Raw genomic sequence first — 27,130 nt, 5'->3', positions numbered from 1 at the left:
GTTCAAAACATCGTATCGTCACCCAAACCAACAAATCTTAAGTATATTTAGAAGGGGGCGTGGACCGTTTGGCCGCTTCCTGGACGTTGCAATGTTAACAAACATAACTCCTCAAACCTACTTCATGGAAATGTGTTCGTTGTTTCCGTTGCACACGGCACTGGGTAAACGCGTAAACACAACGCAACCACTCGAATATTCTGAATAGAAAACCCAGCGTTAGCCGACGTAATCATAACAGCAGGTCAGCTAGTCACGTGCATGGTGACGTCATCGCACCTTAGGCAAGTTTTAAGACATTGAGTGATTCCACTTTCACTTTATTCAGTCTCCGCTTACAAGACGGAAAATCCTACTTTATTTGTCCAGAAGAAAAACTTGAAACCAAGGACATCACCACCGGCAGATAATTGCAACGCCTTAAGCGTTACCGCCTATCTATGGGATGAAATGAATGTAAATGGGCAGTTGGACGTTGTAGCTCACTGACGGTTTTAGAACTGATTTCCACAGAAGACAAAATGCGTTGTTTGGTTTCATCGTTTGCTGGAATCACTTTGTGCCTCGTTGTCAGGATTTCAGGTAAGGTAAAATGTTCTGTTCTACTTGTGGTTGCATTAATTTATTCAACTTATAGCAATTAGCCAGGAGAAGTCTTTCGATGGAATTAGCAGAAAAGTTTATACCAGTGCTGCTTATAGACTTACACAAGTACCAATGCAATGTAATCAGTAAATACATTTTGAATCCATTGAAATATCTCGAACTGTATCCATGTAATTTGAAACACGTGGAAATGAACAATGTTTGGCACGGGCGTAATTTGTTAAAATTTAACTTCGCCCGCAATGCAGCGGATTATAGTTTGCCGGACATTAGTGTTAAAAGGGATTTAGTTTAAATATTTTCGAAGCAAGGTTGGGCATAATATTCAAATATTTCCCGTGGCGAACTATACATCGACTTCCAATGCGTTATCTGGCGTGGTTTTCACTTTTTGTGAGAAATTCAAGATTATGAGCAACAATTTGCCGTGGGCGATTTATCGGTTTAGAAATTTGCTGAATTTTATTTTTGCAGTCGCCTTTGCCGATCTCAAAACTTACAGGCCTTAATTACAAAGCGATTAGTTTTGCGAAATGCACGGGTGGAACGTATAATTGTCCCAGATAATCTCAAGTACAAACCATCACATCTACCTCTGCCAACGCCTTTATTGGTTATGAAGAAAATGCGCGGATATTTTAGGAAGCTGAGCTAATATATGTGTTGTGAAATTGAATCTACTTCAAGCCAGTCCCTGTTGGTCGTTTTGTGGTTGCATGGAATTCTTCAAAACGATAAATACCCGAACCTTCAGAAATCTTGCGGTCAATATTCAAAACATTAAATACATGAGAATTATTTTGGTGAAAAAACAACGGAAATGCAAATCCTACAATCCAATATTTCGAAAAGTATATGTGAGGTTCACTGGCATCGCAGTCAAGCTGGATTTAATTGTACATTTTTTTGAAATATTACTCACAAGAGCCTAATAGTTAATATCTTACAAAAAACTGACGCCATTTCTATTAAAATGTTTTGGTAGAAATGTGAAAATTTAACGGATGCAATAAAAAAGTTGACAACTCTTATTTAACATTTTGCATGTCAAAAAATATGCGTCGATTGCACAGCTGAGTTGATGACGTGGCTTCCTATGGTTTGTGAACAGGAGGAGTGGAGACGGTCACTGAGTCGCCGCGGGAAAGAAGAGTTTGTTATGATGGGGACAGAATCATCATCCATGGTCATGTTAACGGGGATACAACCGTCGCCAAAATATGCACTTACCCTAAGTCGGTTTGCGGTTCTTACGACATGTCGGACGGATCTGGCACAAGTATGCGGATATAGCAGTGATGCAATGTGCGGTTTCTATATGCTGCCTGTCCCTGTAAACAACTTAAAAGTTAAACAAACCAGTTTTGAAGTATGACTCTTGGTGTTTTACCTCAAAAAATTGTTTGATGTTTATTCATTTTAACTTATCATTATTTATTTCACGAAGTAATTTTTCAAAACTGACAAAATATTACGAGGGGTAAAGAACTAAATTCCAGCTTTTACATAGACGAATATTACGCTGGTAAGCTTCTGCATTTGTGGAGTTTTTGATGCTTGTTTAACCACAACGCTAGCATTGTGAATTGACCACCGAGAATTCCAGTGTCACATAATTTGCCGACTCGTTTCAGCGTGCCTTTTTTCTTCTCCCAAACTTGCGCCTGTTTTTGTATCACTTTATGTTATTTACACCTGATGAAGTGAGGGTTACTCGCCAAACCTCGTGCACTTCATAATATAAAAGTCAGTCTTCTCAAAGAGTGCCAAACCAGGACAATGTAGTTGTAGACGTAAGACTGATACGCGCCACATTCCACATATTTTCAAAACTTTTCGCAGTAGTTGTCCAGCATCGAGGTTGTTTGCCGGATCCTCCCCAGGAAAATCATACTTGTGAGCAGAGTTTGCGTACTATGAACGTTACTGGTTGGAAATGCACTTTGTCAATTTGTAAAACCGGGATGTCCTGCAATGATCTCTCTAATTTACCTGGCTGCCCCCTCATAACACCAACCGGTGGGTTTCTATTAAATGTACAAAATGTCTCTCGTTCATGTAATGATAATTTTCACAGTATTTTTTCAAGTTTTTTTTAACATTTTCAAGTTATTTGAGTTCCAACTTGGTGTTTCATTGAGTTCATTTTGGTTCGACGGGTGATTTAAATGTTTCACATAATTTTTCTACTTCGGGATTTTTTCTTTCTGTGTTTTAAGATTCAGTGAAAAACAAACCCAAAGATTTTTTTCTTTAATCATCCGGGATATTTTTTCATTAAACAAACGCGCGTTTTATTAAGTTTTTTAGCAAGTTTTAATTCAGATGATTTACAGGTGCCCGGGTCACCCCCAAATGTTCAGTGAACAAAATCCTGGACATTCTTCAACTTGTCATGATCTCTGTCATGGAGGGTTACCCATATACTGATGTAAACTTGTGCAGGTATTGTGTGTGGATTACCTTTGTATAAAATTTGTGTCCAATGTGTTTGGATTGCTTTTAATTCGGGCAACTTTTGTCATGACTAAAGAAGGTCGATGGAAAGTAAACCTTTGTATTAGGAAATTAACATCGATGCACTTGAATATTGTGTTTTTGTCATTGAACTTTCTGTTTACACACAAACAATGCGATCTGTTAAACGTTAACATTTTAAGTTCATTTGCATCTTTAAGAAGTTTGCAAACCTCACTTTCCATTGCAGAGCAAACGTTGACTTGGCTTACAATGACCTGAGAAATGACCTCTTTAACTGTTACGACAGTTTCTGCGCGAGTATGTTTGATCCCCTCCCAGGATACAAAACAATTCAGTTGGTAAATAGATTGTTATCTCGTAAATATTGATGTGTATAAAGTATTCGGATTCGAAAGTGGTTGATGCTTTCCAATGCAAAGAAACAGAAATTAACATCGCTTTAAAAACTACTCTGTAACTGATGTATTGTAAACGGCAAATTTTTTACAACGTTTACCAAAACAGAACTATTTTCTAAACGTATAGGGTAACTGAAAAATTATGGATAAATGTTTATCCTATCAACTTTCTAGATTATTGACAACTTTCTTGTTTTAGCGACGTTCCGCATTTTATTTGACACGCCATTTACTGCACCTGAAGAAGCGAGATAAAGCTCGCGAAAGCTCGTGCTATAATAAAGTTATTTACCAGTCAGTCTCTTACAAAAACAGTGCACCAGCAAGCATTATAGGCATAGACCAGAGACTGACACGGCAAGTTAAAGAAATTGAATTAGACTATTGACAGTATAAATAATAAAATTAAAAAAAAATTAAATTATAATGTAAAATTACGTATATAATAAAATTTAAAGGTATATTTATAAAATCTTGCTTCTTTCCGTATTGGCTTCTATTACTTGAAACAATTATACCCTTTTGCATGTAGTCATGGAAATAAACGAAATATCCTTTTCTATGGTGCCAGGTATGCTTTACTGCTTCAATCTGGCAATACATTTATCGACATAATCAAAGGATAGAGTTCGTATCTAGCTCCGGAGATGCAATAATTAATGTTTTTTTGCAGCTGATTTCAGAATACCTGAAAAACTTTACAACGCTAGCGAGTCTCGTCCACCAGCTGTCGCCAGAGAGTCAACTCCATGAAAACATTTACCAGGTCGTCTGCATGATGGAGCCAAACATCACTCAACCACTCGCTAAACTTCTCCCCCGAATTCCTACTTTCCTCTATGAACCTTTGTGTGATAACTTCGTTATTGAAGACATCATATCATGGGTTATGAATGGGGTCAACAATTTTTTGCACGATCCGAGTCACGATATGTTCTGCAGGTGATGTTTGTTACTTGAGGGATTTAAACAAGTTTCACGGCCTCCGTTTGTAAATTCACATGACTCCAAATAAGAACGCGTGTGTAATAGATTTCAAACTGACCTTTATTACGAAACCTTGGGATAGATACAAGACCATGTGTTTGTTGATTTTACAAACTGAAGTTGGATCAATCTCGGCAAACCGCTTTTCACTGCGGATTCGAGTTTACTCTAAACATTAATTTTTTTAGCGTCTTCAATGATTTTGTGGGAGAAGTGTTGAACGCATGGGGAACGAGATGTGACGAATCGCGTCTAGACGAGGTCCTCAGCCCAATAAATCCAAATGATATTTTCAAATTGGAAGTCAGCAACATTATTTTGGCATTCAAAAAGTTTCTTGAAACCTTCAACCTCCCAAACTGCACGACACCGGGTATTGGCGACTTTTTCTATCCGACAATTTGATTTAAACAAGAAAAATTTCCAACACTGGTGGTTGGAAGGAATACTGACTAATATGCGGGTCATAACTCGAATCCCATCTGACTCCCCTATTTTATCTTATGTATTAAAAGATAAAAGCTTATTGTTTATATTAACTTAAACATTAAGAAGCGTTGCAGATTAATCTATGTAGATATTTTTACACTAGAGCTTAACTGTTGTCACCCATCATGTCGTTACAGTGGCCCTGTCGGCAACTCACTATAAAACATCATTTGGTTTATTGCTTTACTGTTTTGTTTTAAATGCATTGATTTTATCATTACTCTTTCCTTTACTTTACAGATCCTGAACCTTTTACACAAAACCAGTCGTGTTTCACTGGAATTCGAATCATTAAAAATAATGAAATAGTTAAGGATACAATTTCAACCGAATTCTGCCAGAACAAGTTTGATAACTGCACGTCAGTCAACCTACAAGTAATGTACAACGGTACTACAGGTAACACACTATAGTTTTCCAACTTTAATTAGTGATGCATTGTAAAACGTTTCAATAACAATGTCGATTTCAACAATACCATATTGAAAAACTTTTTATCAGTTCACCGGAAATTAGACCCAAATAAAACGATTCGAAATAAAAGACTTGAATACGATTTTGTTTTCTCTTTAGTGACGTCAGAATATCGGGGTTGTTTGACTAAAATCCAGACACCAAGTTCAATTCCTGGTTCCACCACGGGCCCATTTTCTGGATCTAGGCCGGGCCCAATTCCTGGTTCCATGCCGAACCCATTTTTTGGATCTAGGCCGGGCCCAATTCCTGGTTCCATGCCGAACCCATTTTTTGGATCTAGGCCGGGCCCAATTCCTGGTTCCATGCCGAACCCATTTTTTGGATCTAGGCCGGGCCCAATTCCTGGTTCCATGCCAAACCCATTTTCTGGATCTAGGCCGGTCCCAATGCCTGGTTCCATTCCGGGCCCAATTCCTGGTTCCATCCCGGGCCAAATTCCTGGTTCCATCCCGGGCCCAATTTCTGGTTCCATCCCGGGCCCAATTCCTGGTTCCATACCGAACCCATTTTCTGGATCTAGGCCGGGCTCAATTCCGGACTCCCTGCCAAACCCATTCCCTGGGTCCAGGCTGGGCCCAGTCATGTCAGACTCAATTCCTGGCTCCACACCGGATCCAATGCTTCCCACAGAAGAATTTATCCCAGCTTTTGTTCCAAGACTTCTTCCACCCGAATATAATTGTCCGGATTCTTTTCTGCCCTTTGGTGTGGATAACGTAACGTGCATGACGTCACAATGCTCTTCACCGGTTTGCAACGTCATTCCAAGAGCCCCTGGATGCCATCCGATGCCTGCAGATGGTGAGGAAAATGTTTCAACGAATGTTTGAGATAGAGAGCTGCAGTATTTCGAAGGACGAACATGATGATATTTTCGCACAATTTCAAATTGGGGACTTTAATATTATGTTCATCATCGCCAACTAATTGTTTTGTTTGTAATTAAATAGTTGTTTTGAGTTCATAAATTAAGGCAAATATTTAATTTAAACAACTCCACAGATGTTCAAATAACTCCGTCTTGTGGTTTGAGGGAAAGTTTAAAAGCCTTGGATTGTCTGGCGCCACTGGTGGCAGGATTTCCATACACAAACCAAGATACCTGCAGGTAATACCTTCTTAACGTAAACCAGTTGCACAAGATATCAGTGCGGCATCAAGGTCACAGGACTTGTAAGGTCACAGCAATAGCCAGCCATTATCTTTTGCACTGGATGTCTAATCTATCATGGAAACATTGTCTGTCTTTGATACCAAATCGATATAAATCTAAAAAAAAATATAATTTTTAAACTGTATTGTAAGTCGTGGAGGTTTTATTTCTAACCTATAGCCCAAGTGCGTTGTGTTTAACGTTTGTGCCATACTTAACCCAGGCACACTTTTAAAACTGAACTTCAAAATAACTTCGCTGATTTTCAGGACAAATGTTGACGAGAGCTTCAACTGCTTACAACCGTTCATCGCCAAATGCTACAATTCCAGTTGTCTCGATGTTCTTGCTGTTATTCCTAATGTTCGCGCGTTCTATCCGGTAAAGTGAATTTATTGACCATTGTCGAATTCGATGAAAACACGCAGGAAGCTGATAGGACCTGGCTTGCTGTGTTTGTGCGACTCTTCTTGTGGTTTCAACGAGTTGTGGCCTCGCTCAACTCGAACACGTCAACCAGCACTAATTCTACTTTCTTTTTTTTCTTTCATGATGTTCATTTTAAATGAAAGGCAGTTTTTTTGTTCCAGGCAATCAAATTATCGGCTCAGGTCCCTGATTTCTCATCACTGTCTGGGATATTTGGCCTCTTCCTCTCACAATACAAGGCAGATATGTTGGTGCAGGAGATTCTCGGTAACATGTGCATGATACAGGGGACGGCGTACGCATATCAAATTATTTATCAACTTAAAACTCTTCTTACCATCGGAAATACACCCCTGCCTTATGACATGTGCGATAGTTGGTTTCTGAAAGACGTCGTCGTGTGGACGAAAAATTATTTTAGCCGGTTTGACGCTGCAAAATCCAACGGGGAAGTTTGCCAGTAAGTCGGTTTAGTGTTAAATTGATTGGGTGTTTTTCGCAGGTATTTGCTTGCTGGCAAAGTGAGGATTTGTATGTAGGTGATAACTTATATAAAACAAAAATATGAGTTTTAATATGTGAGAAGAGGAAGAACAGTTAACAACGAAAATTTATTTCAGGGTGATCGGAAGTTTCCAGAACAAGATTATAAATGCATGGAAGGAACGATGCAACCCGGCGGCTGTTAAGTTATTCATCAAATTCTCTCTTGGGGGTCCTTACGCAAAATTATCGTCAGAGGTTCTGAAAGTGATCGATATTATGGAGGAATATTTAACAAACTTCACAATGCCAGGATGCAGAAGTAGGTCCTTGTTGTATTTCCAGTTATTATCAGTGAAATATCTCAACGAACACTGCAAGTTTTTTGCAAAATGTTTAAATAATTTAAAGTCCCTTGGGCTGTCTGTAAGCATGTGCCTTATCGGATCGGAATATTGACACCTAATCCGAATATTGTCACCTAATCCGAATATTGCCACCTAATCCGAATATTGCCACCTAATCCGAATATTGTCACCTAATCCGAATATTGCCACCTAATCCGAATATTGTCACCTAATCCGAATATTGCCACCTAATCCGAATATTGTCACCTAATCCGAATATTGCCACCTAATCCGAATATTGCCACCTAATCCGAATATTGTCACCTATTCCGAATATTGCCACCTAATCCGAAGATTGTCATCTATTCCGAATATTGCCACCTAATCCGAATACTGGCATCGAACCGACAACATGAAAATTTACGACTTGCTTTAAATATTTGGTTTGGATTTTACCGAATAATGGCTTTGTTGGATTACACTGGTAGATGAACGGAAACTTATCCAGTCTCGCCGTATTTGGTTGGAAAAACTTCGGTTTTAATCAAACCATCGTTTGTTTATTGCCGGATGCACTCCATAATTGATTAAACTTCCCCAGCCCGTTTACTTGGTACCAAAACAGCAAACGTAAGATTTTGTCAGACTGGCAATTAAATTTTATCATAACTTGCTTCCAGATGAAACAAAATGGCCCCAAGGAGCTACGCCACCAACTCATTCAGGTATTCTTGGTGCGATTGTGTGTGTTTGTGTGAACTCTCTAATGTTTTGTATTTACATGAACATAAGTTACGTCGAAGAGTTCGATACCAGCTCTTGTACCAGATATCTTAACGTGTTACGCCGGGGTTCGAACCATAATGAGCGGACACTTTACCATCCACAACGAGATGGAAAGTGAAATATGTCAATTTACACAGAAGTGCGTCTCGGTGAATTTCAAACACACCGCCAATGGTTTGCCGGGTATGCACTAGAATTCCCAACCAACCGTGGCGAATGAAACCGAACTAGAATTTTATTACCTCGCAGCGAGGACCGAATACAGATCTTGTGAGAAACCAACGCTGGATCAAGAACTCGTCATATCAGGCCTCGGTTTATCGGAAATCTCATACAGGATTGAGTCGAATTGCGAAGAAGATCTTTGCAACGAAATAACAAACTCCCCAGACTGCAATGAAATTAAACAAGAAGGTTGTTCAAACGTCAACTGACTTTCATTGACCACGTGTATCTAAACTGTGTCTTTTTTTCCGAATTGGACTCAGTTGATTAAAAGTTGAAGGGCTCTGTTGCCCTTTTACTCATTAATTGTGACGTATGTTCCAGATGTCCGCATCCTTCCCGCTTGCTCTTTGTTGGGGATTTTGGAAAACACTGGAAACGATTTAAACTTCTTCATGGGGAAGTTTCCATTTCACAACTTTTCACTTTGCAGGTATGGAGTTGTTACTAATGTTGTTTCCGTTGTGTTTTAAAGAGGAAGAAATGAATTTCCTGAAGGCTTTTAAGGGGGAAAAAATCAAACTTTAAACAGTTTTGAAAAAAAACTTACATTAAAACACAATACCTCATCTACTTAATTGAATTCAATACTAAGGTCTCAAAAAAGTAAATAACACCTATCAGTTGTCACGTGGTTTCACCCCTTTACATGCAACATATTATAAAGAACCAACGCCGAGAATTCAGTTGCTGACTTGATCCAATACTTTTTGGATTGTATGGAGACCCCGTGTCTTTCGGATGCTCTGCTTGGAATTCCCTTTTACTCACAGTACTTGGTAAGCCTAAGGATTTGACTGCAAATAAGACTTTTGGTCAAAATCAACACCGATTCTTTGCCGGTGACGTCAGCTAATAGAAGTCAAAGTTCAATTTTTCAAATAAATTCATTTTTTTGGTTAAATTTTAGGCCTTCAAAGTCTTCGCCTCGAACAATCCACTAATGTTGAAGTCGTATCAATGTTCTGTTCATGAGTGTAATCTTTCCAATGTTGTTAACATCAACAGAGAGATTTCAAGGAACAAATTAGCGACTCATCGAACATCAGTTCCATCCTCAGCAATTTCAACCTCAACATGCATGAGGACAAGTTTTACGAATACGTTTGCCTCAAGCCGCCGACCTTAAACACTGAAGACTTGCCATCATCTCTACCCGTGGATATCCCAGCCCCAATGTGCGATGATTCGATCGTTGCTAATCTCTACGAGTGGGGAGTGGAAGCATTACGTGAATATCTCAACGTCACGAAGCACGACCAGTTCTGCAGGTAAATGAATAAAACACAGTTCCCACTAGCGAGTTCATAGACATGTTTTCGAGGTAATGTTGGGTGGGAACACTAAGAACAACGTGGCGTCGCATTTTTCTCATCAGTATTTCAACATGAAGTAGAGTCAAATATTGCATGCACTTTGCTGGTTAACCTTGCCTCTGGTTCTTGCTCCGTTTAACACAATTTAAATATTTTGTCTAGTAATTAAACGGGTTATTTGTTACGTCATTGAATAAGATATTCATTACGTCATCGTGTTTTGTTCAGAATTGCTTCCAGTTTGTCGGAGAAAGTTTCAACCGCCTGGAAAACAAGATGCCGCAAGTCTGACCTTGCCGACCTGTTCCTATCACTGATACCAATAAACAATCCCAAGTTTACAACGGAAGTTATCAGAGTTGTTGAAATTATCGACAAGGTTTTGTCAAATTTCATCATTCCAGGTTGCTCCCAGGGTGAGTTGGGTGATTCCCCGTTTTGTTTTTTCAATATCAACGTTTCAATACATTTACTTTCCCAGACGACAACCAATCAGGAAGCGGAAGTGTGGATAGTGATGTGGCAAGCAAGCCTGTAAGTTCAAACAATGCAACACCTGTTAGCACTGATGCGAGTAGCGAGTTGGATGCTGGGGCAGTTGGTCAGGTTAAGTCAACAACGAGTTCCCAAACTTCGACTTCGGGAAGTCCCGGTATTTGGAAAGCCACCACTTTCTCGGTTCTCTGGTCGATCAACATTTCAGCAACGATGTTGAGTTTCTTCCTAATGTTCAAATAGATTTCATGGAAGGTGTTTTTTTAACAAAATGTTCACTTTTTTGTGTTTGTTTTTGCGCCAACAATAAAGTTTCGTGGTTGTCGATGTTCCAACAAGATCTAAAACGACACTTGCCTTCTTCACGTCCAGCTCAAACAAGTGTTTCTCAACCCGTTGGTTCCACTTAGGTTTATGGGCCATTAAACGAGGTGGAAACGTCCTCGACAAACCAAGCAAACCTCTCAAAGGGCGGTGTAATTTGCGACAAACACGTTTACAGTGTGTGTATCCTGATATACAGTCCCTTTGTAACAATCAACGAATAGTTATTAGTGCATAAATTCTCAACACAAACTTTGGTTCAGTAAAACCTGTCTTGTCCGCTGCTGGTCTTTACGGTGACGTCATTCGAACATTTGGAACTGAAAGAGCCTCCGGGCGTTCGAGCGTTTCAACTTCCATCACATGACCGTGTTTGTCGACCAAACTTGATAAGCTCTCACATACTTGACAAAGATAATTAAAATTGAAACCTGAGCAGAATGACGGAGCAAATCTTGGCAAATATTCCGTGTTTAATGACAACATATGCTTGATGAAAATTACTCGGGATTGAGTTTGAAGGTTCGGTAACAGTGTATCACGTGGTCTTTACTCGTGTCTACAGTTGCCGGATTTGCGCGTTGCACAAACTTCTCTGTTGGTAAATTAATTTTTAGGTTTAAATTTAAGGAAACACAGTGTTTTGAAAGCAATGCTCCTCATGCACCACAAACAAAGGACGGTCACTAATTTTTAAAAAGTTGTAAAACTCTTCTTTAAACACAACAGCAGTTTTGGTTTCCGTGTAAATCAAGATGAATTCGTGGCAAGTTAGGATGCACAAAAGTTAAAGTAGGTCGAAACCTATTAAAACTTGGGTTATCTCGATTTCGCCTCTTTCCTCATGTCAAATGACCCGAGGACATTATTTCGTCATTTCTGCCAATTCTGACGCAACCGCACCCAACAATTTCATCAGTACAACTACAACAAAAGGTACAATTATATTGAGAGAACAAACGAATGACATTTGAAGATGTTGCTTTATGCATACTGTGATCCGTATCTTACATTATCTTGCCGCCTCATTGCGTCGATAGCAACTTCACCAATTCACCGCATTCTCCAACACGACATATAGGCATGCGATAAACCAGTGGTGATCCTCGCCTTTCTCCCAAACTTACAACTCGTATTAGCGAAATACAAGAATGCTTTTGCTACTCCTCAGGCGTGGTTACTTCAAGTCCACAGAAGTCCTTCGTGTTTTCGGTTTCCCCGTTTAAGTATGACGTAAAGGTCACGTGAGGCGCTCTTATTTGTTGTCATTTACTTAAACCACGGCGCAGTCGAAGATAAAATCGCGGTCGATCCAACTTTCAACCGCAGTTAACGCTCGAGGGTTTGCTTGTGTTGGGAGGTTGTGTGTGGTGAGATGTTATATGGGGCGATCAGCTGGAAAGGTACAGGGGAGTCTAAAGCGGGCTTTGTATTTACCTCAAACTTCAGAGGTTTAAAGCAAAACACACATAATATTCAATCGAAAGTTGAAATGTTGTTCAGATACATTTACGGCAACATATTGTTTCAGGATTTATTCCAGTTCAGGTGTTTTTGCAATTATCACGAATTGGTTTTAGTAATTATTGGCATCAGAGTTTACAGTTTAGCAGTTGTTTTTTCAACTGGTTCTGAAGCAAAATGAACGTTTTAATCTCTGGAATGTTTGTCTTCCTTTCGGCTTCTTTTGCAAGTGAGTTAAAATTATGTTTGGAATAAAACGCACAAATAACAATAAAATCTCAATAAACTACAACCCTTAAATAACGTTAACGGCGTTGTTGTCTGTTGCAGGTGCAAGTTTTTACCCACAGATAATTTACAAAGACCAGAAGAAAGGTGCCTCTGACTCACGTGACCACATTCCAGGTCCATCTCCGGCCATCACTGGTAAGTTAATGTTTTTGGAAGTTAAACATAGCAAGTGTTAATTAGAAATAACCAGATATTTTAAGGGTTTTTCCGTTAAAAGTGTTGGAATCTCTCAGTCTGCTTGACGTTGTTTACCACAAGTTGCGTTGTTTCTTCCCAATATCCTGGCATTTCTCATAAACAAAATTGTATGCAGGTGTTCTGGTTGAACCCACTCAAGCCAAAGTAATTATAAGTCCACCCTCGGGCAAACCAGAAGAGTCCTCAAATCCTCCAGTAACCATAGAAACACAAACCTCCCGGCAGTCAATGACACCGAGTCATGGATTACCTGCATCCAGCCCAACTCCCAGCACCGGAAAACCTTCTTCGGCTTCTGCTAATTTCACCACCGAGGAAATATTTCGAATTCCGACCAATTCTTCCACATCCGAAGCCACAGCGCCACCACACGTCGAAAAAAAAGCATTTATAGTTGCCACTTCAACTAGTACCGCCACAACATCCTCTGGGTGGCGCGCACAAGTCAATCTGAAGGTTCAGTTTGCGATAATTTTATTGTTCGTGTTTATTTTATTCCAATGACCTCGTTTAAATGTTGTCTTTTGTGTTAATTGCGAAGTTTTCTTCCCAATCGTCGTGAGCGCAGCCAAAAGAACGAAACTATTGTTGTTTGAAGATTTCAAATGAAATGGTCGTTGAGGTGTTGTGTGCATGAAACTTGAGGATCGAACAAACAAAGTTCATTTATGTTTTTCGTGACATTTTGCAAACCGACTGTGACATCATTGTGTAACAGTATGTGCTGCATGTTCTGAACCTTCAGTAGAAACTGTATTGATGCCATACAGTAAGACAACTTGATAAACTTTCTTAAATAATCATCATACAAATGTGACCATTTATTGCTTATCTTTACAAACGCTCATGGGTTATTAGCATAAAGCATGAAAACGGTTATATGTGATATTACTATGAGACGTAACTGACGAGAAATGAAATATATTGCATTTAACCAGATACAACATCAACACATGTTGCGAAAGAAAGCACAAGAAAATAATTTCAAATGTTTAACTTCTGCCTTGATTAAAGAAAAGGTTTCGATACAAAATACTTGAACCCAAGACATTTATCAAATCAATTTTTTTCTTTAATATCAGCCAAACATATCAATGCATATTTACATATTGTTGCCATGGTAATTAACGTAGCAAAATTTCCGATTTTTTACAACATTTATTGGCATTTCACTTTCAATTTCGACTCATTGATGCCCCCGTAACGTTTCTTCCATTCCCACCAACTCATGGTGTTTCTGCCAAATGAACTTCCCGTCCACGGACCATTAAGGCGAGCATATCCACAATCACGATGCCACCACGCTCCGCCATCAGTCACAGCACAATTACTACCTATTCGCCTGCAAAAACACTGTGTTATAATTCTACACTGATTCAAAGGGGAAGGAGGGCAGGGAGGCAAGGGGCAAAGGGGGGGCATAGGCCGCATTTGAGTAACCCAAGGTTACCGATAGCCCCCCCCCCCCTCAGTCTACAACTGCGCTGTCTAGACCCGATCGGTTAAAACAGTGCCGCAATCTGCAACAAAACTCGTTAGCAAAACAGAAATATAATCAGACACGTTGCATCATTATTACTCACGCATCATTGTCTCTGTTGCGAGTTGTAAATCTCATCCTGTTTATACTGTACTGCCCAACCATTGAATCTCCTGCATTCCCCGAATATCCGGATATAGTAATTATGTAAGAACTTCCTTCATCGCCAATCCTGAAATTACTAAAAACAACAAAGTGATATTTTAATCAAGCTAGTCTAGTTGAATATTGGTTAAGTTCAAGATGTTGTCATACCTGTACTCGGCAAAAGCGTGGCCACCGGAAAAATCCTTTAGATCAACACGAAGGCGACATCTAGTGGAAGCACTGGTGATTTGATGAAGTTTCTCCAAACCTAAAAAATGTTTAATGTAACAATATTTGTTGGTAACTAAACACACTTATTGCAATTACGTTGCTACAGATTAAACGGTGATGGAGAACTTGTAAATGTTAAAAGAGTTTTTGATTGGTCTGTGTGATTAAATATGTTTTTTGTGTGTTCACCCATAGCCTTTAATATAGTTATATGATACAGTCGACCCAACAATGTGAAAAGAAAAACGTTTTATCCCAACTATTCGGTGTTTACATATTAGTCCCCACATAGGCTTGAAATAAGATCAGTTGACCAAACAACGTTTCTAAATACCTGGTGTTTTTCGCGGTCTGTAGTAAAGAATAGAGCAGCATTGATTAAACTTTATATCTTGTGAAAAATTATGGCAAGTTTGTTTCAACAATTACATTTGTGTTTAGTTTCTGTTTAAACTGGTAAGGTGTTTAGTTGGGGATTGCTTTATTGAAATACAAACCCATCCAAAATTCCGTTGATAGATTCCCAAAACCGTTCTTGTAATCCACCCAATCTCTATCGAAACGCACAGATCCATCATAACGCCGCTGGAACACCTGGCTATAACTTAAACTTAATATTAATTACCAACATATGGTACACATAGTTATATCGTATGGAAAAACAGCATGTAGGCTCAGTATGAAAAAAACTGTAGAAAAACCAAGGTACGGAATGAGAGTGATTAACTCAAGTCATGAACGGGGTTTCTTTTAGTAAAACACTTACTGCCAGCCATCTTCACAATAAACTTCTTCACCATCAGATCTGAGAAGTTGACGACCTTCAATATCGGAGGTTTTGCAAGAAACTGCACCAAGGTTTTGGTAAAGATTTTCAAGCCCTTCCAAAAAAGAAACTGTGACAAATTATTTTCTTGCATAGGGCCAACGGACGCATGACCTGGTCGCTATTTTTTTAATTGGCAGGTTTTTTTTTATTCTAACACAAGTGAACGGTGAAAAAGGAAGCAATTTGTGCACTGTTTCTTCTAAATAATATTTATAAATATCAATTTAGGTTAGGCCAAACTCAAAACTTAACTGTTAGATGTGTGATTCAGTTCACTCTGCAGTTGATCCACTTTGCTTGTTAAAGCTACAACAAAACTTGCATTTTAATAAACTAGTTACACGATTACTACCATTTGTAACTGGAGGCACTTTGATAGAAATACATAAACTTAACTGTTAGATGTGTGATTCAGTTCACTCTCCAGTTGATCCACTTTTCTCGTCAAAGCTGTAAACAAAAGATTCGTGTTCATATACGGTCAACATCTTTACATCATTGCATGACTTTGGGGATAAAAATTAATAATAATTCCGGGTTCCAAGTGGGAGTGGCTTAACCGGGAACGAAACGTTTTGTCAACGTGAATTCCTTTGGTAAGCGGAACCCAAACACCGCAAGGTCTAATCTGAAGTGCCAAACATGGTAGTTTCAGTGATAAAGCTTGTACCTAGTTTGCTTTCAACAAAACCAGTTAAATATCGCATACCTGCAACAAGTTCCATCAAATCCCCTTGGCCAGCTACAGGTCCTTGGTCTCCCTTATGACCTCGGTGACCTCGAGGTCCACGTGGTCCCATCTTTCCTGGTCTTCCAGTCTCTCCTCTGCCACCTTTCAAGCCGGAATGTTCTATCTCTGATCCTTGTTCTTGTCCGTCACAAACAACTCTGCATACTTGTTGTTGTTGGTGAGTTATGACAAGATGGCCGACCAACAAAACTCCGAACAGAATAAACTTCATCATTTTTACCTGACTTCTACGTGGTAAAGTCTGTAAATGCCACACAATATGATTATGAAACCGGCTGAAGTGGCTGATCCAGCTTGGCTACAATGCCTTGGCAGCGATGCCAGTTAAGCTTATGATTAAAATACGAGAGCTGAGATCGCCAAGAAAAAGGGACTGCGCAGTGAGTCGACCCTGCCTTGTCACGCGATTGCATGAAATACTTCTATGTCGAAACTTTCAATCAAACATAAAAATAAACTTTACAAAAAATACATCCAACAAAAAAATCAATGCAATGAAATACAAATCATATTCAAGCAAGCTAAAATCAACCATACGAGCAGCAAAGAGAAACTACTACAAAGTCATGTTTGAACACAACAAATCAAGTCCAAAACAAACATGGAAACTTATCAATAAAGTAACTACAAACAACACCCAAGGGAAAACACACATATCACAAATTACTACAACAAATGGTACAGTGACAAATGACCCATTGATCATGGCAAATACGTTCAATACTTTTTTCACCAGCATTGGAAAAGATATGGCGCTTCTTGTCCCCCCAACATCTAAATCACCAGCAGAATACCTCACAAATGGCCCGTCATCATCATTCTTTTTTTACACTATAGAAATAAATGAAGTTTTTAATACTATTGTACAGTTAGATGCAAGTAAATCACCTGGTCCCTATGACATGCCCATAAAACTAGTAAAACTAGCAGCACCAGTCATCTCCCCAATTCTTTGCCTGTTGTTTAATTGTTGCATTCAAACAGCAAGTTACCCAAGTTGCCTCAAACTGTCTCAAATATCACCATTTTTCAAGGGCGCGGACCAAAAAAATGTCAATAACTACAGACCGATATCGCTTATACCAGTTTTTGCCAAAATTTTTGAAATAATTATACACAAAAGAGTTACCGAGTACTTAACAAAATTTGACCTACTGACCAAATTTCAAAATGGATTTAGGCCTGGCCATTCCACAGATTTGACAGTCGCACAAATTTATGAGCATATAGCTAATTCCACAGATCACAAAGAAAAAACATGCGCAATTTTCCTGGATTTATCAAAGGCATTTGATACCGTCAACCACGAAATCATCCTGCAAAAATTGGAGTTTTATGGATTCCGGGGAAAAATTAAAAGCTTTTTTGAAAACTACCTCACTGGCAGGCAACAATACACTAAAATTTGCAATTCCCGCTCCAATGTCTGTGACGTGGAATGTGGTGTGCCCCAGGGATCTCCTCTAGGACCACTTCTGTTTCTCATTTATGTAAATGATTGCGCCTCCTCATTCTGCACAAGATTATTCGCAGATGACACATGTCTCATCAACTAGATAAGGTTAATACATGGCTCGGTTCGAACAAACTAACAGTTAACTGCAAAAAACCCACATTCATGCTCTTCGCAAACAGCAAAAAGACAAACAATACTGATTTTACCCTTAAGATTAATGACACCACACTAGAGCAAGTCAAGACCACAAAGTACCTTGGTGTACATATTGATGATACACTGTCATGGGCCCCACATGTTAACTCAACCTGCAAAAAAATTGCAAAAAGCGTTGCAATTCTTTACAAGCTGAAGCACTTCATAGGACAGTGTACATTACAAACAGTGTATCACGCACTTGTTTATTCGGTTTTGTCTTATGGCCTTTTGGCGTGGGGTTTTGTTTGCCCATCATTGTTACATCCAGTGGTGGTCCTGCAAAATAGAGCGCTTCGCATAATAACAAACAGTCCCTTTCGCACCCACACCTATCAACTGTACATTAAAGCGCAAATTCTTCCAGTCAATCTACAGCACAAGCTGCAACTTGGTAAATTTGCTTACAATTACAAAAATCATCGTCTACCCGCAGCCTTTAAGGACTACTTTACCCCATTAGCAAACATTCACACCCACATAACACGATGTCAAACCACACATCAATATTATCTCCCACATTAAAAGCTTTAGCTTAAAAGGGTTTCTTAAAGCACTAAAGTTACACTTTCTTCACATATTTGCCAATGCTGCACAGCTGTAGAGATGACCACGTGCGATGTAAACACCCGCAGGAATGTTTTGATGCGATAGGGCGCAATTTAGCAAAAAATCGCAACGACACTTCACCGCTGGCCTAATTGGTAATTGCCCTTGACATGTGCAAATGGAAAAAAAATTCACAACGATTCATTCTTATTAATATTGTATCTTTTAGTTTTGTAACATGCGCAATACTTACTGATTGTCTTTTCTTTGTTTCTTGTTATTTTTGTACTTCTTTGTTTATTGTTAATGCAGAATGATTGTTGATTATATATTCCTTGCCTCATCAATGCCATTGCGTACAACCGCCTAAATTTTTTGCAACTTCGAAACAACCCAGGGGCGGTTTCAAATAACCAATTGAGGTTTCTACCGTCCCTTCATCTGATCCCAACTGGTTCATTTATTGTGTTTTACTGTTCTGCTTTTTATTTTATCGGATTATGATGTAAATAAACTGAATTGAATTGAATTTCAATACAATATTAGTTCTTTACGTTTTGGTTGTTTACTTAGAGTGTAGCCTTATTCCACATGTTGTACAACTATTCGGTCTCAGAAACCTTTCTTTCTCTGATTTTGGTTGTTACATACGGCACATGCTACTATGTCTTTCTCGCAATCACAACTAAGAATCGATTTTTTGCACCACGCAAACCAACACAGAGAAGGCCTGAGGCACGTGTTTTTACCACAGGCGTTTTTGAGCAGACGCTAGCCAATGTTGCCATCCGTTCTCTTGTCAGGAAAACAACAAAGCCAGTTGCCTGTAATGGCTGAGGCAACCGGCGACTTTTTAAACCTGTTCTTTCTGTGGGACAAAGTTTCCGGCCGCAACTTTTTGGTTGACACTGGTGCTAAAGTTCCCTCAACTGGATGTCGCACCACCACGTAAGGATACATCCATGGCAGCTAATGGAGGTTCCGTAGCCACTTTCGACTACAGAGTTACCCGAATACAACTACCCGGATGCTTGTCTCCGAACCTTTCCTGCAAATAGGAATGTAGTTTTTTGCACTTTAAATTACTCGATAAAACCTTGATGGCCAGAAAAGTCCTTTAAATCAGCACAAAGGCGACATCTAGCGAGCAAACTGGTAATTTGAATCTTTTTTAAAACTGATGAAAAGTTTGGGAGAAAACAAAAAAGTTAATAGACTAGAAGATATTCATACATCAACCTTTTGTTTTCCATTGCAGCGTTCCTCTCTGTCCAATAACAAACCATTATCTTTGTCGGGATAAGGCGACGATCCGGATTAACCGAATCCGAAATAATCGAGGTTGGCGATTATTTTATTCGAGGCACCAATAGTCCCCACGAATATCGGACGATATCGAAAAAAAAATACAATAGTAATAAAAAAGTTTCAGGTACGTGATAAAGAAATGTCGAGCATTAACAATAACAGGCGATAGAAACAACAAGTACAGGTGTGTAATAAAGAAATATCGTTAACGAACGTTAACAAAAAATAAACAACAACACAACGAGTGCATGTACGTAGCAACGAAAAGTCGAACATTAACAGATAACAATAGCACAACAATATACAAAAAACAAGAAAGAAAAAGGGGTATCGATCATTAAGGAAATTCGCAATGACACAACAAATACGGGTACACAAAAAAAATTGACGGGTACTGACATAAGGTGGTCAAATGGCTCTTACAATAAGGTCCGCAAGTGGGCGCTGAGGCGAGATTTTGTCCATTTTGCCGGGAGAGTAGTTTTCATGTAGGCACAATTTACAATATATACAATATACAATACAAAAGAACAGGGAGGTGTAATTTTGGGGTGTCATCCGGTAGAGGGCGGTAGAGCACGGTTTTTGCGATTCATTGGTTGGGTATGGCGTTAACAACATCAGCCAAGACTTCCTCGAGAAAAGGGTTGCCCCTGTTCCGTTGGATAGCTAGCTTAAAGTGTACAGAGGTTTTGAAGGATGATACCAAATGCCGGGAAATGTCGTTGATGGGTCGTATGTCGTGTTTAATTCTGTTCCGTGTTTTCCAAATAGTGTGTGTAAGTGAGGTGTTAAGGAATGCTGCTAATGTTTTTGTGTATGGTGTTGTGTTATGAAGTTGTGGAAAGACGATGTGTAAAGGTGTATCAAATAGAGAAGAGTTTGAGTTAGTTAAAGTTCGGAAAATATTTTTAATTTGGGTGAGAAGAGGTTGAATAGAGCGACAGTTGTGAAAAAGGTGAGAGAAAGTTTCTAATGCGGAATTACAAAGGTAGCAGTTGGGTTCTTGATCCAGGGCAAGATAGGTTCGTTGGCATTTTAGCGGAAGAATTTTAAGGGTAAGGCGATAATTAAAAGTTTTAAGGTAGTTGGGGAAGATAGGGTGGTGGATTTGGGACCAGTCGTTGAAATGATGGGGTGTGGTGGATTCGTCCACGATACGGTGATAGAGGGGCTTTAGTTTATGGGTCATGAGTTCAGTTTCGGTAAGGTTTAAAGATTTGAGGAGGTTTAGAATATATAGATAGTGGGGAGAAGGTGTTGTTGCGTGTGGTAGGTAATTCCTAGTACGAAGGTTGAAAAGTTTGCTGAGGGGGAGTCCAAGATTATATTCTATGAAGGAAAGTTGCGGAGTAGTTGGGGAATCCAAAAGGCGGTGATTGTAATATTGTTTGATAGAATAGAGAAGTGATAGGTCAGCGTAGAGGGGAATGTTTGCCGCGCCGTAACCACCATGGTTACGATGGGCTGCCAGGATGTTAATTGACAAGGTTGGATTATTTGGGCCGACGACGAACTTTACCACAATGCCGTCGATCCGTTCTCGTTGCTGGGGTGGTAAGGGGTAAGTTTTAGCAAGGTATGAAATTTGGGGTAAAAGTATAGTTTTTGAGAGGATGCATTTAGAGTCAAAAGTAAGAAAAGGGTTGCTCATAGATCTGGCGCGGGATTGTAAAGAGGTGATTGCTTTGTGCCATGTCGCGGTGATGTCTGATGGTGCGCCTATTGGGGTATTTAACGGGCTTATCGATTTAGGGTTCCACTTTATATTACACAAGGTTGGGTCGTCAAGGGGAGGTCGAAGGATGGCAATCGCTTCGGTTTTGGTGGGGTTGAGTTTTAAACCAGAAAATTTAGCAAAATTGTCAATGAGACCGAGGGCTTTGGTGAGGGAGTGCCGATGAGCCACCACTAGGGTGACGTCATCGGCGTAAGCGATTGCCTTGGGTGTGTTGCGGCATGGCACCGGGGTTGAAGTGATAGCAGGGTTGTTTTGAAGGGCAACGAGAAGCGGATCTAGGGCAATCAGGAAGAGGTTCAGACTAAGGGGGTCACCTTGTCTGATACCTCTCCTGATCGGAAAGTCCGTTGTGGCAAAGCCGTTTACGAAGGCCCGGGAGTTGGCGCTAGAGTGAAGGGCAGAAAGGTAATTAGTAAAGCAAGTGGGAAAGCGTTTAAGATTTAACTGAAGAAGTAGCCAGGAGAATGAAACAGAATCGAAGGCTTTTTGAAAATCTAGGGAAATGAAGAAAGTGTCCGAATTGATGGAGGATGCGTGGTGGTGAAGATCGCGTAAGAGTGAAGTTGCGTCGGATGTGGATGAGCCGGGGGTAGCGAATTGGTTTGAAGAAAGAATTTTGGGAATAAAGGGTTTGAGTCTTAGGTTCAAAAGTTTGTGGAGAATTTTAAGATCAGTATTTAACAGAGAAATGGGTCTATAATTATTAAGGAGAGTGGGGTCATTTTTCTTGAAAATTAGGGTCAGATGGCCAAGGTTAAATTCTGTTGGGGTGTAGGAATTGAAATATGCGTAGTTGAGAGCTTGGGTGAGGTCGGTCCCGATGAGGTCCCAGTAAAGCGAGTTAAACTCGCTGCTGAGACCGTCGGGGCCGGGGGTTTTGCCTGAAGGAAACAGGGAAAGTGTTTTTCTTACTTCGTGCAGTGTGATGGGATTCGATAAGGTTGTAAGGAATTGATCTGGTATTACTTTTAAAGGGGTTTTAACAAATAAATTAGAAGGGTCGGGTAATGGAAGGTGTTGATCGGAATAAAGAGTTTCAAAGAATTGTCGGGTGTGGGAAAGAAGTTCCTTGGGGGTGGAAAGAGGGAGGCCATGAGTGTCTTGTAGTTCTAGTATAGGACTGTGAAGGCGTGAGGGGAGCAATTGGGAGTAAAGGAGTTTATCAGTTATATTCTTAAAGTGGGTGTCGGAGGAAAGAGATTTTAGAATTAAAGAACGGGATTTAGAAAGGTAAAGAGAGTTTAGTTTTTTTTTGATAGATTGGAAAATACGGAAGTTATCGGGAGAGGGATTGTCGTTGAGAATTTGACGGGCGGTGTCGAGTTGTTGCTGTAAGGTGTAGGTTTGGTCGCGGGATTCTTGAGCCAGGCGTTTGGAGTGGGATTTTATCAATGATTTAAATTTAAATTTAAGAGTTATCCAAAAGTCCATGGGGTTAGAGTGGAAAGGAGCGAGAGTTTGCCAAAGAGGGTAATAGCGGTGAAAATCGAGGCGAAAAAGAGGGTCGTTAAGGGTTTTAGTGTTGTTCTTCCAGGTACCTCGTCCCCTGGGTGGGGCAGAGATAAGGTTGACGGAAACCGAAACTGAATCATGATCCGAAAAAGGGCATGGGATGAATAAATGTTTGTTGGGAATTAACGAAGAGGAAAGATAAATTCTATCAATTCTGGACTGTGTATTTAGGGCACAGCGGGAAAATTGGCGGAGGTTTGGATGAAGCAGCCGAAATGAATCCTGTAGGTTAAAAGTTGTTAATAATTTTATAAGGTTGTAGCTGGGCTGTCGATTGGGTACTGGGGGGTGTTTGTCCAAGGTAGGGTCAGTTACACAGTTAAAGTCACCAGTAAAAACAATGGGATGGGTAGAAGAAATGTAGGGGTAGAGAGAATCGAAGAATTTATTATTGAGTATGTAGTGATTTGTGCCAGAGGGTGCGTATATATTAACTAAGTGAAAGGTGTGGGTCAGGGTTGAAATGTCGGCCGCAATGATGCGATCGTCAGAGTCAGAAACGGAGTTAAGAATTCGAAGATTGTAGGAGTTTAGAAGAACTGCGACACCCCCGCAGGCTGGGCCTTTTAGAGGTGTCGAGTTTAAGAGGATGGGGCCAGAAGTCCATTCGGACTTCCACAGGGATTCGGTTTGGGGGGTAGAATGAGTTTCTTGAAGGCAAAAAATGTCAAAGTTTAAAGAGGAAATGTACCGGAACAGGGCTTTTCTCTTGGGGGCTTGGCCAAGGCCGTTAACATTAAGGGTACATATCTTTAAATACGACGCCATTATAAAATTAACACAAGAAAAAAAAAATAAAATAAAATAAAGTGGGTGCTACAGAAAGTAAACAAAAAACGGGACAAAATTAATGGGGTTGTGGTTGTTTAAAAACACGATGCATTAAAATCATCTGGTATTACTGCTTTACAGCTACACACTAATTTCTCTCCCGGCGCAAGGTTGTAGCATGATCCACAAGTACACGCTATTAAAAGTCGCTGACATTTGATGTTTAAACAGCGTGAAGGGCTGAGGTAAGCCTCTTCTGAGGCCCAATTGCCACATCTGCACTTAAGGTGCAAGTTGTTACATAGGCATTTAATACTCTCGCCTGTTGTGTATGCTGTACTGCAGCAGGGTGTCTTCTTCGACTTTGGGGTGGTTGGGCTCTTCTTCCGTTTGCGGGAGCGAGCTTCCGTGAATCCTTCGTTGGGGTTTGACTTGGGGGTGGATGTTGCTGATGGAGGTGGTTGCACGCTGTTGGTTTGGGTTGGGGCGGTGTTAGCCAACACTGGCTTCGGCAAGCTGTGAAGCACCGCCTCTGGTGTCTTCAGTTGGCCTTGCACCGTTGTAGCGCTAGAGGGTTGCGCCTCTGATGGCTTCTTGCCGCTTTTGGTGACGTCATCCGTCACAGTCGGTGGCTCAGAGTCACCGACTTCAGCGGTCACATCTTTGTATTGACCAGGTGTGACGTCAGTCACCACAGTTGCCGGAGGGGCGTCAGCGATATCAGCTGTCACCTTACAATTAACACCTGACTTAATGTTATCAATTGCCGTGTCTGGCACATGCAGGTGCACAGGTGGCACGACTTCAGCTGATACTTTTTCGATGGGGTCTGGGGCAACATCACCCGCCAGACTTGACGTTGTGGCGTCGTGCGCTTTCGCCTCTGGCGCCTTCTTATCTTTGCTTTCCGTGGGGAGGGGCGCGTCGGCTTGTACGTTCTGCGCGTTATCGTCGGTGTTGCCACCTTTTGCAGCTGCGGCCCGTTTACGGTCTTCTACGTGCTTCGCGAAGCTGGGGCAATCGCTTTTCGTGTGGCCCATTTCAGCGCAAAATTCACATTTCCTGGGCTGACCGTTATATTTAATTTCAACAAATGTTCTACCAAGGCGTAGACGCTCGGGAATCGGATTCTCCTTTAACACTGAGGCCTTCATGACAATAACTCGTCTGCCTCCATATAGACCGAAGTCATCAAAAAGCTTCCATCCGCGAAGTGTCGGGGCGTATTTCGAAAAATATGCAAGTAGAGATTGCATCGTGGCGCGCGGGGGGACCCTCGTTAAAAAAACCCGTTCCTCGTCCTCGCAGTGCGCGGTTGCGTAAACCGGTTTGCCACTTGCTCTTAACGTCATGGCTAAACTTCGGGCTTTCTCCATAGTCGGGCAAAAAAATTTGACTCTGCCATTAGGGAATTGAAAAATACCTTCTAGGGTATTTCGCCAGCGAACATTCAATTGGCGTAATAGTAGGTGTATTTCTGGACGTTTCAGGCCCGGATTAAAGCGGGCGTCCACTTCAAGATTCTCGTCTGTATCGAACGGATCAGTTCCTGGCACAGAAAGAGCCGCCACACTTGGCCCGGCTACAGCTCTGGCAAAATCCATCTCGCAACAAAATTGTGTGTCAAATAAACAAAACACACGCTGGCCACTTGCCGCTCACCGCTACTACAAAGCAATATAGTAGCCCTAAAAAGGGCCGGGCTAACTAAACAAGTGACCTCAAGCCTCCTCTGCACTTTCATATAACGGTTAGCAATTCTCGTCTCGAAAGGAGTTCCAAATAATATGGTAAAGTCCTTTGATCACTGTCCTTCACCAACCAGAATATTAATAAACAGAAACGACTCGTAGAACAGAGTATACCTCGGAAAAGGTAATCTTTAGTAAAAGGCGAAAGATTTATGCGTGTGAAGAGAAACCAGAACCCTGTATATTCTGGCCGGAAAAACCTTTTTTACCTTATAAATTAGAAATTCCGCTCCAATGTCTGTGACGTGGAATGTGGTGTGCCCCAGGGATCTCCTCTAGGACCACTTCTGTTTCTCATTTATGTAAATGATTGCGCCTCCTCATTCTGCACAAGATTATTCGCAGATGACACATGTCTCATCAACTAGATAAGGTTAATACATGGCTCGGTTCGAACAAACTAACAGTTAACTGCAAAAAAACCACATTCATGCTCTTCGCAAACAGCAAAAAGACAAACAATACTGATTTTACCCTTAAGATTAATGACACCACACTAGAGCAAGTCAAGACCACAAAGTACCTTGGTGTACATATTGATGATACACTGTCATGGGCCCCACATGTTAACTCAACCTGCAAAAAAATTGCAAAAAGCGTTGCAATTCTTTACAAGCTGAAGCACTTCATAGGACAGTGTACATTACAAACAGTGTATCACGCACTTGTTTATTCGGTTTTGTCTTATGGCCTTTTGGCGTGGGGTTTTGTTTGCCCATCATTGTTACATCCAGTGGTGGTCCTGCAAAATAGAGCGCTTCGCATAATAACAAACAGTCCCTTTCGCACCCACACCTATCAACTGTACATTAAAGCGCAAATTCTTCCAGTCAATCTACAGCACAAGCTGCAACTTGGTAAATTTGCTTACAATTACAAAAATCATCGTCTACCCGCAGCCTTTAAGGACTACTTTACCCCATTAGCAAACATTCACACCCACATAACACGATGTCAAACCACACATCAATATTATCTCCCACATTAAAAGCTTTAGCTTAAAAGGGTTTCTTAAAGCACTAAAGTTACACTTTCTTCACATATTTGCCAATGCTGCACAGCTGTAGAGATGACCACGTGCGATGTAAACACCCGCAGGAATGTTTTGATGCGATAGGGCGCAATTTAGCAAAAAATCGCAACGACACTTCACCGCTGGCCTAATTGGTAATTGCCCTTGACATGTGCAAATGGAAAAAAAATTCACAACGATTCATTCTTATTAATATTGTATCTTTTAGTTTTGTAACATGCGCAATACTTACTGATTGTCTTTTCTTTGTTTCTTGTTATTTTTGTACTTCTTTGTTTATTGTTAATGCAGAATGATTGTTGATTATATATTCCTTGCCTCATCAATGCCATTGCGTACAACCGCCTAAATTTTTTGCAACTTCGAAACAACCCAGGGGCGGTTTCAAATAACCAATTGAGGTTTCTACCGTCCCTTCATCTGATCC

General features: G+C 40.4%; 2 protein-coding genes across 3 annotated transcripts; both read left to right on the top strand.

Moving 5' to 3' along the window:
• Positions 1-347: 347 nt before the first annotated feature.
• On the top strand, positions 348-10,971 carry LOC145898580 (uncharacterized). 2 transcript variants are annotated; one of them, XM_082987088.1, is made up of 21 exons: positions 348-582; positions 1,718-1,885; positions 2,449-2,625; positions 2,943-3,051; positions 3,314-3,425; positions 4,159-4,427; positions 4,661-4,845; positions 5,202-5,360; positions 5,535-6,239; positions 6,441-6,546; positions 6,861-6,972; positions 7,182-7,480; positions 7,641-7,825; positions 8,531-8,575; positions 8,643-8,819; positions 8,886-9,050; positions 9,186-9,294; positions 9,529-9,640; positions 9,870-10,132; positions 10,406-10,593; positions 10,659-10,971. In XM_082987088.1, the coding sequence occupies exons 1-21, from the start codon at positions 522-524 to the stop codon at positions 10,913-10,915; spliced, it is 3,963 nt and encodes a 1,320-aa protein (XP_082843214.1). In that variant the 5' UTR covers positions 348-521; the 3' UTR covers positions 10,916-10,971. The 2 variants fall into 2 exon arrangements, with proteins under 2 accessions (XP_082843214.1, XP_082843215.1); XM_082987089.1 differs by having other exon boundaries at positions 511-582; positions 1,680-1,885.
• A 1,560-nt stretch (positions 10,972-12,531) lies between these two features.
• On the top strand, positions 12,532-13,788 carry LOC145899260 (uncharacterized). Its single transcript, XM_082987991.1, has 3 exons — positions 12,532-12,689; positions 12,791-12,886; positions 13,065-13,788. Exons 1-3 carry the CDS (start codon positions 12,638-12,640, stop codon positions 13,451-13,453), a joined length of 537 nt encoding a protein of 178 aa, XP_082844117.1. The 5' UTR covers positions 12,532-12,637; the 3' UTR covers positions 13,454-13,788.
• Positions 13,789-27,130: the final 13,342 nt, after the last annotated feature.

Source organism: Ascidia mentula, chromosome 4 (assembly GCF_947561715.1).
Source record: "Ascidia mentula chromosome 4, kaAscMent1.1, whole genome shotgun sequence".
Classification (NCBI taxonomy): Eukaryota; Metazoa; Chordata; class Ascidiacea; order Phlebobranchia; family Ascidiidae; genus Ascidia; species Ascidia mentula.
The sequence above is the reverse complement of the archived record's forward strand: the minus strand, read 5'-3'. Positions and strand labels throughout refer to the sequence as shown.

Coding starts and splice junctions, on each gene's coding strand:
- LOC145898580 (XM_082987088.1), top strand. CDS start 522: ATGCGTTGTTTGGTTTCATCGTTTGCTGGAATCACTTTGTGCCTCGTT. Junction 1,886..2,448: donor GTCGGACGGATCTGGCACAA/GTATGCGGATAT, acceptor AACTTTTCGCAG/TAGTTGTCCAGCATCGAGGT. Junction 6,547..6,860: donor ACAAACCAAGATACCTGCAG/GTAATACCTTCT, acceptor GCTGATTTTCAG/GACAAATGTTGACGAGAGCT.
- LOC145899260 (XM_082987991.1), top strand. CDS start 12,638: ATGAACGTTTTAATCTCTGGAATGTTTGTCTTCCTTTCGGCTTCTTTT. Junction 12,690..12,790: donor CCTTTCGGCTTCTTTTGCAA/GTGAGTTAAAAT, acceptor TGTCTGTTGCAG/GTGCAAGTTTTTACCCACAG. Junction 12,887..13,064: donor TCCATCTCCGGCCATCACTG/GTAAGTTAATGT, acceptor AATTGTATGCAG/GTGTTCTGGTTGAACCCACT.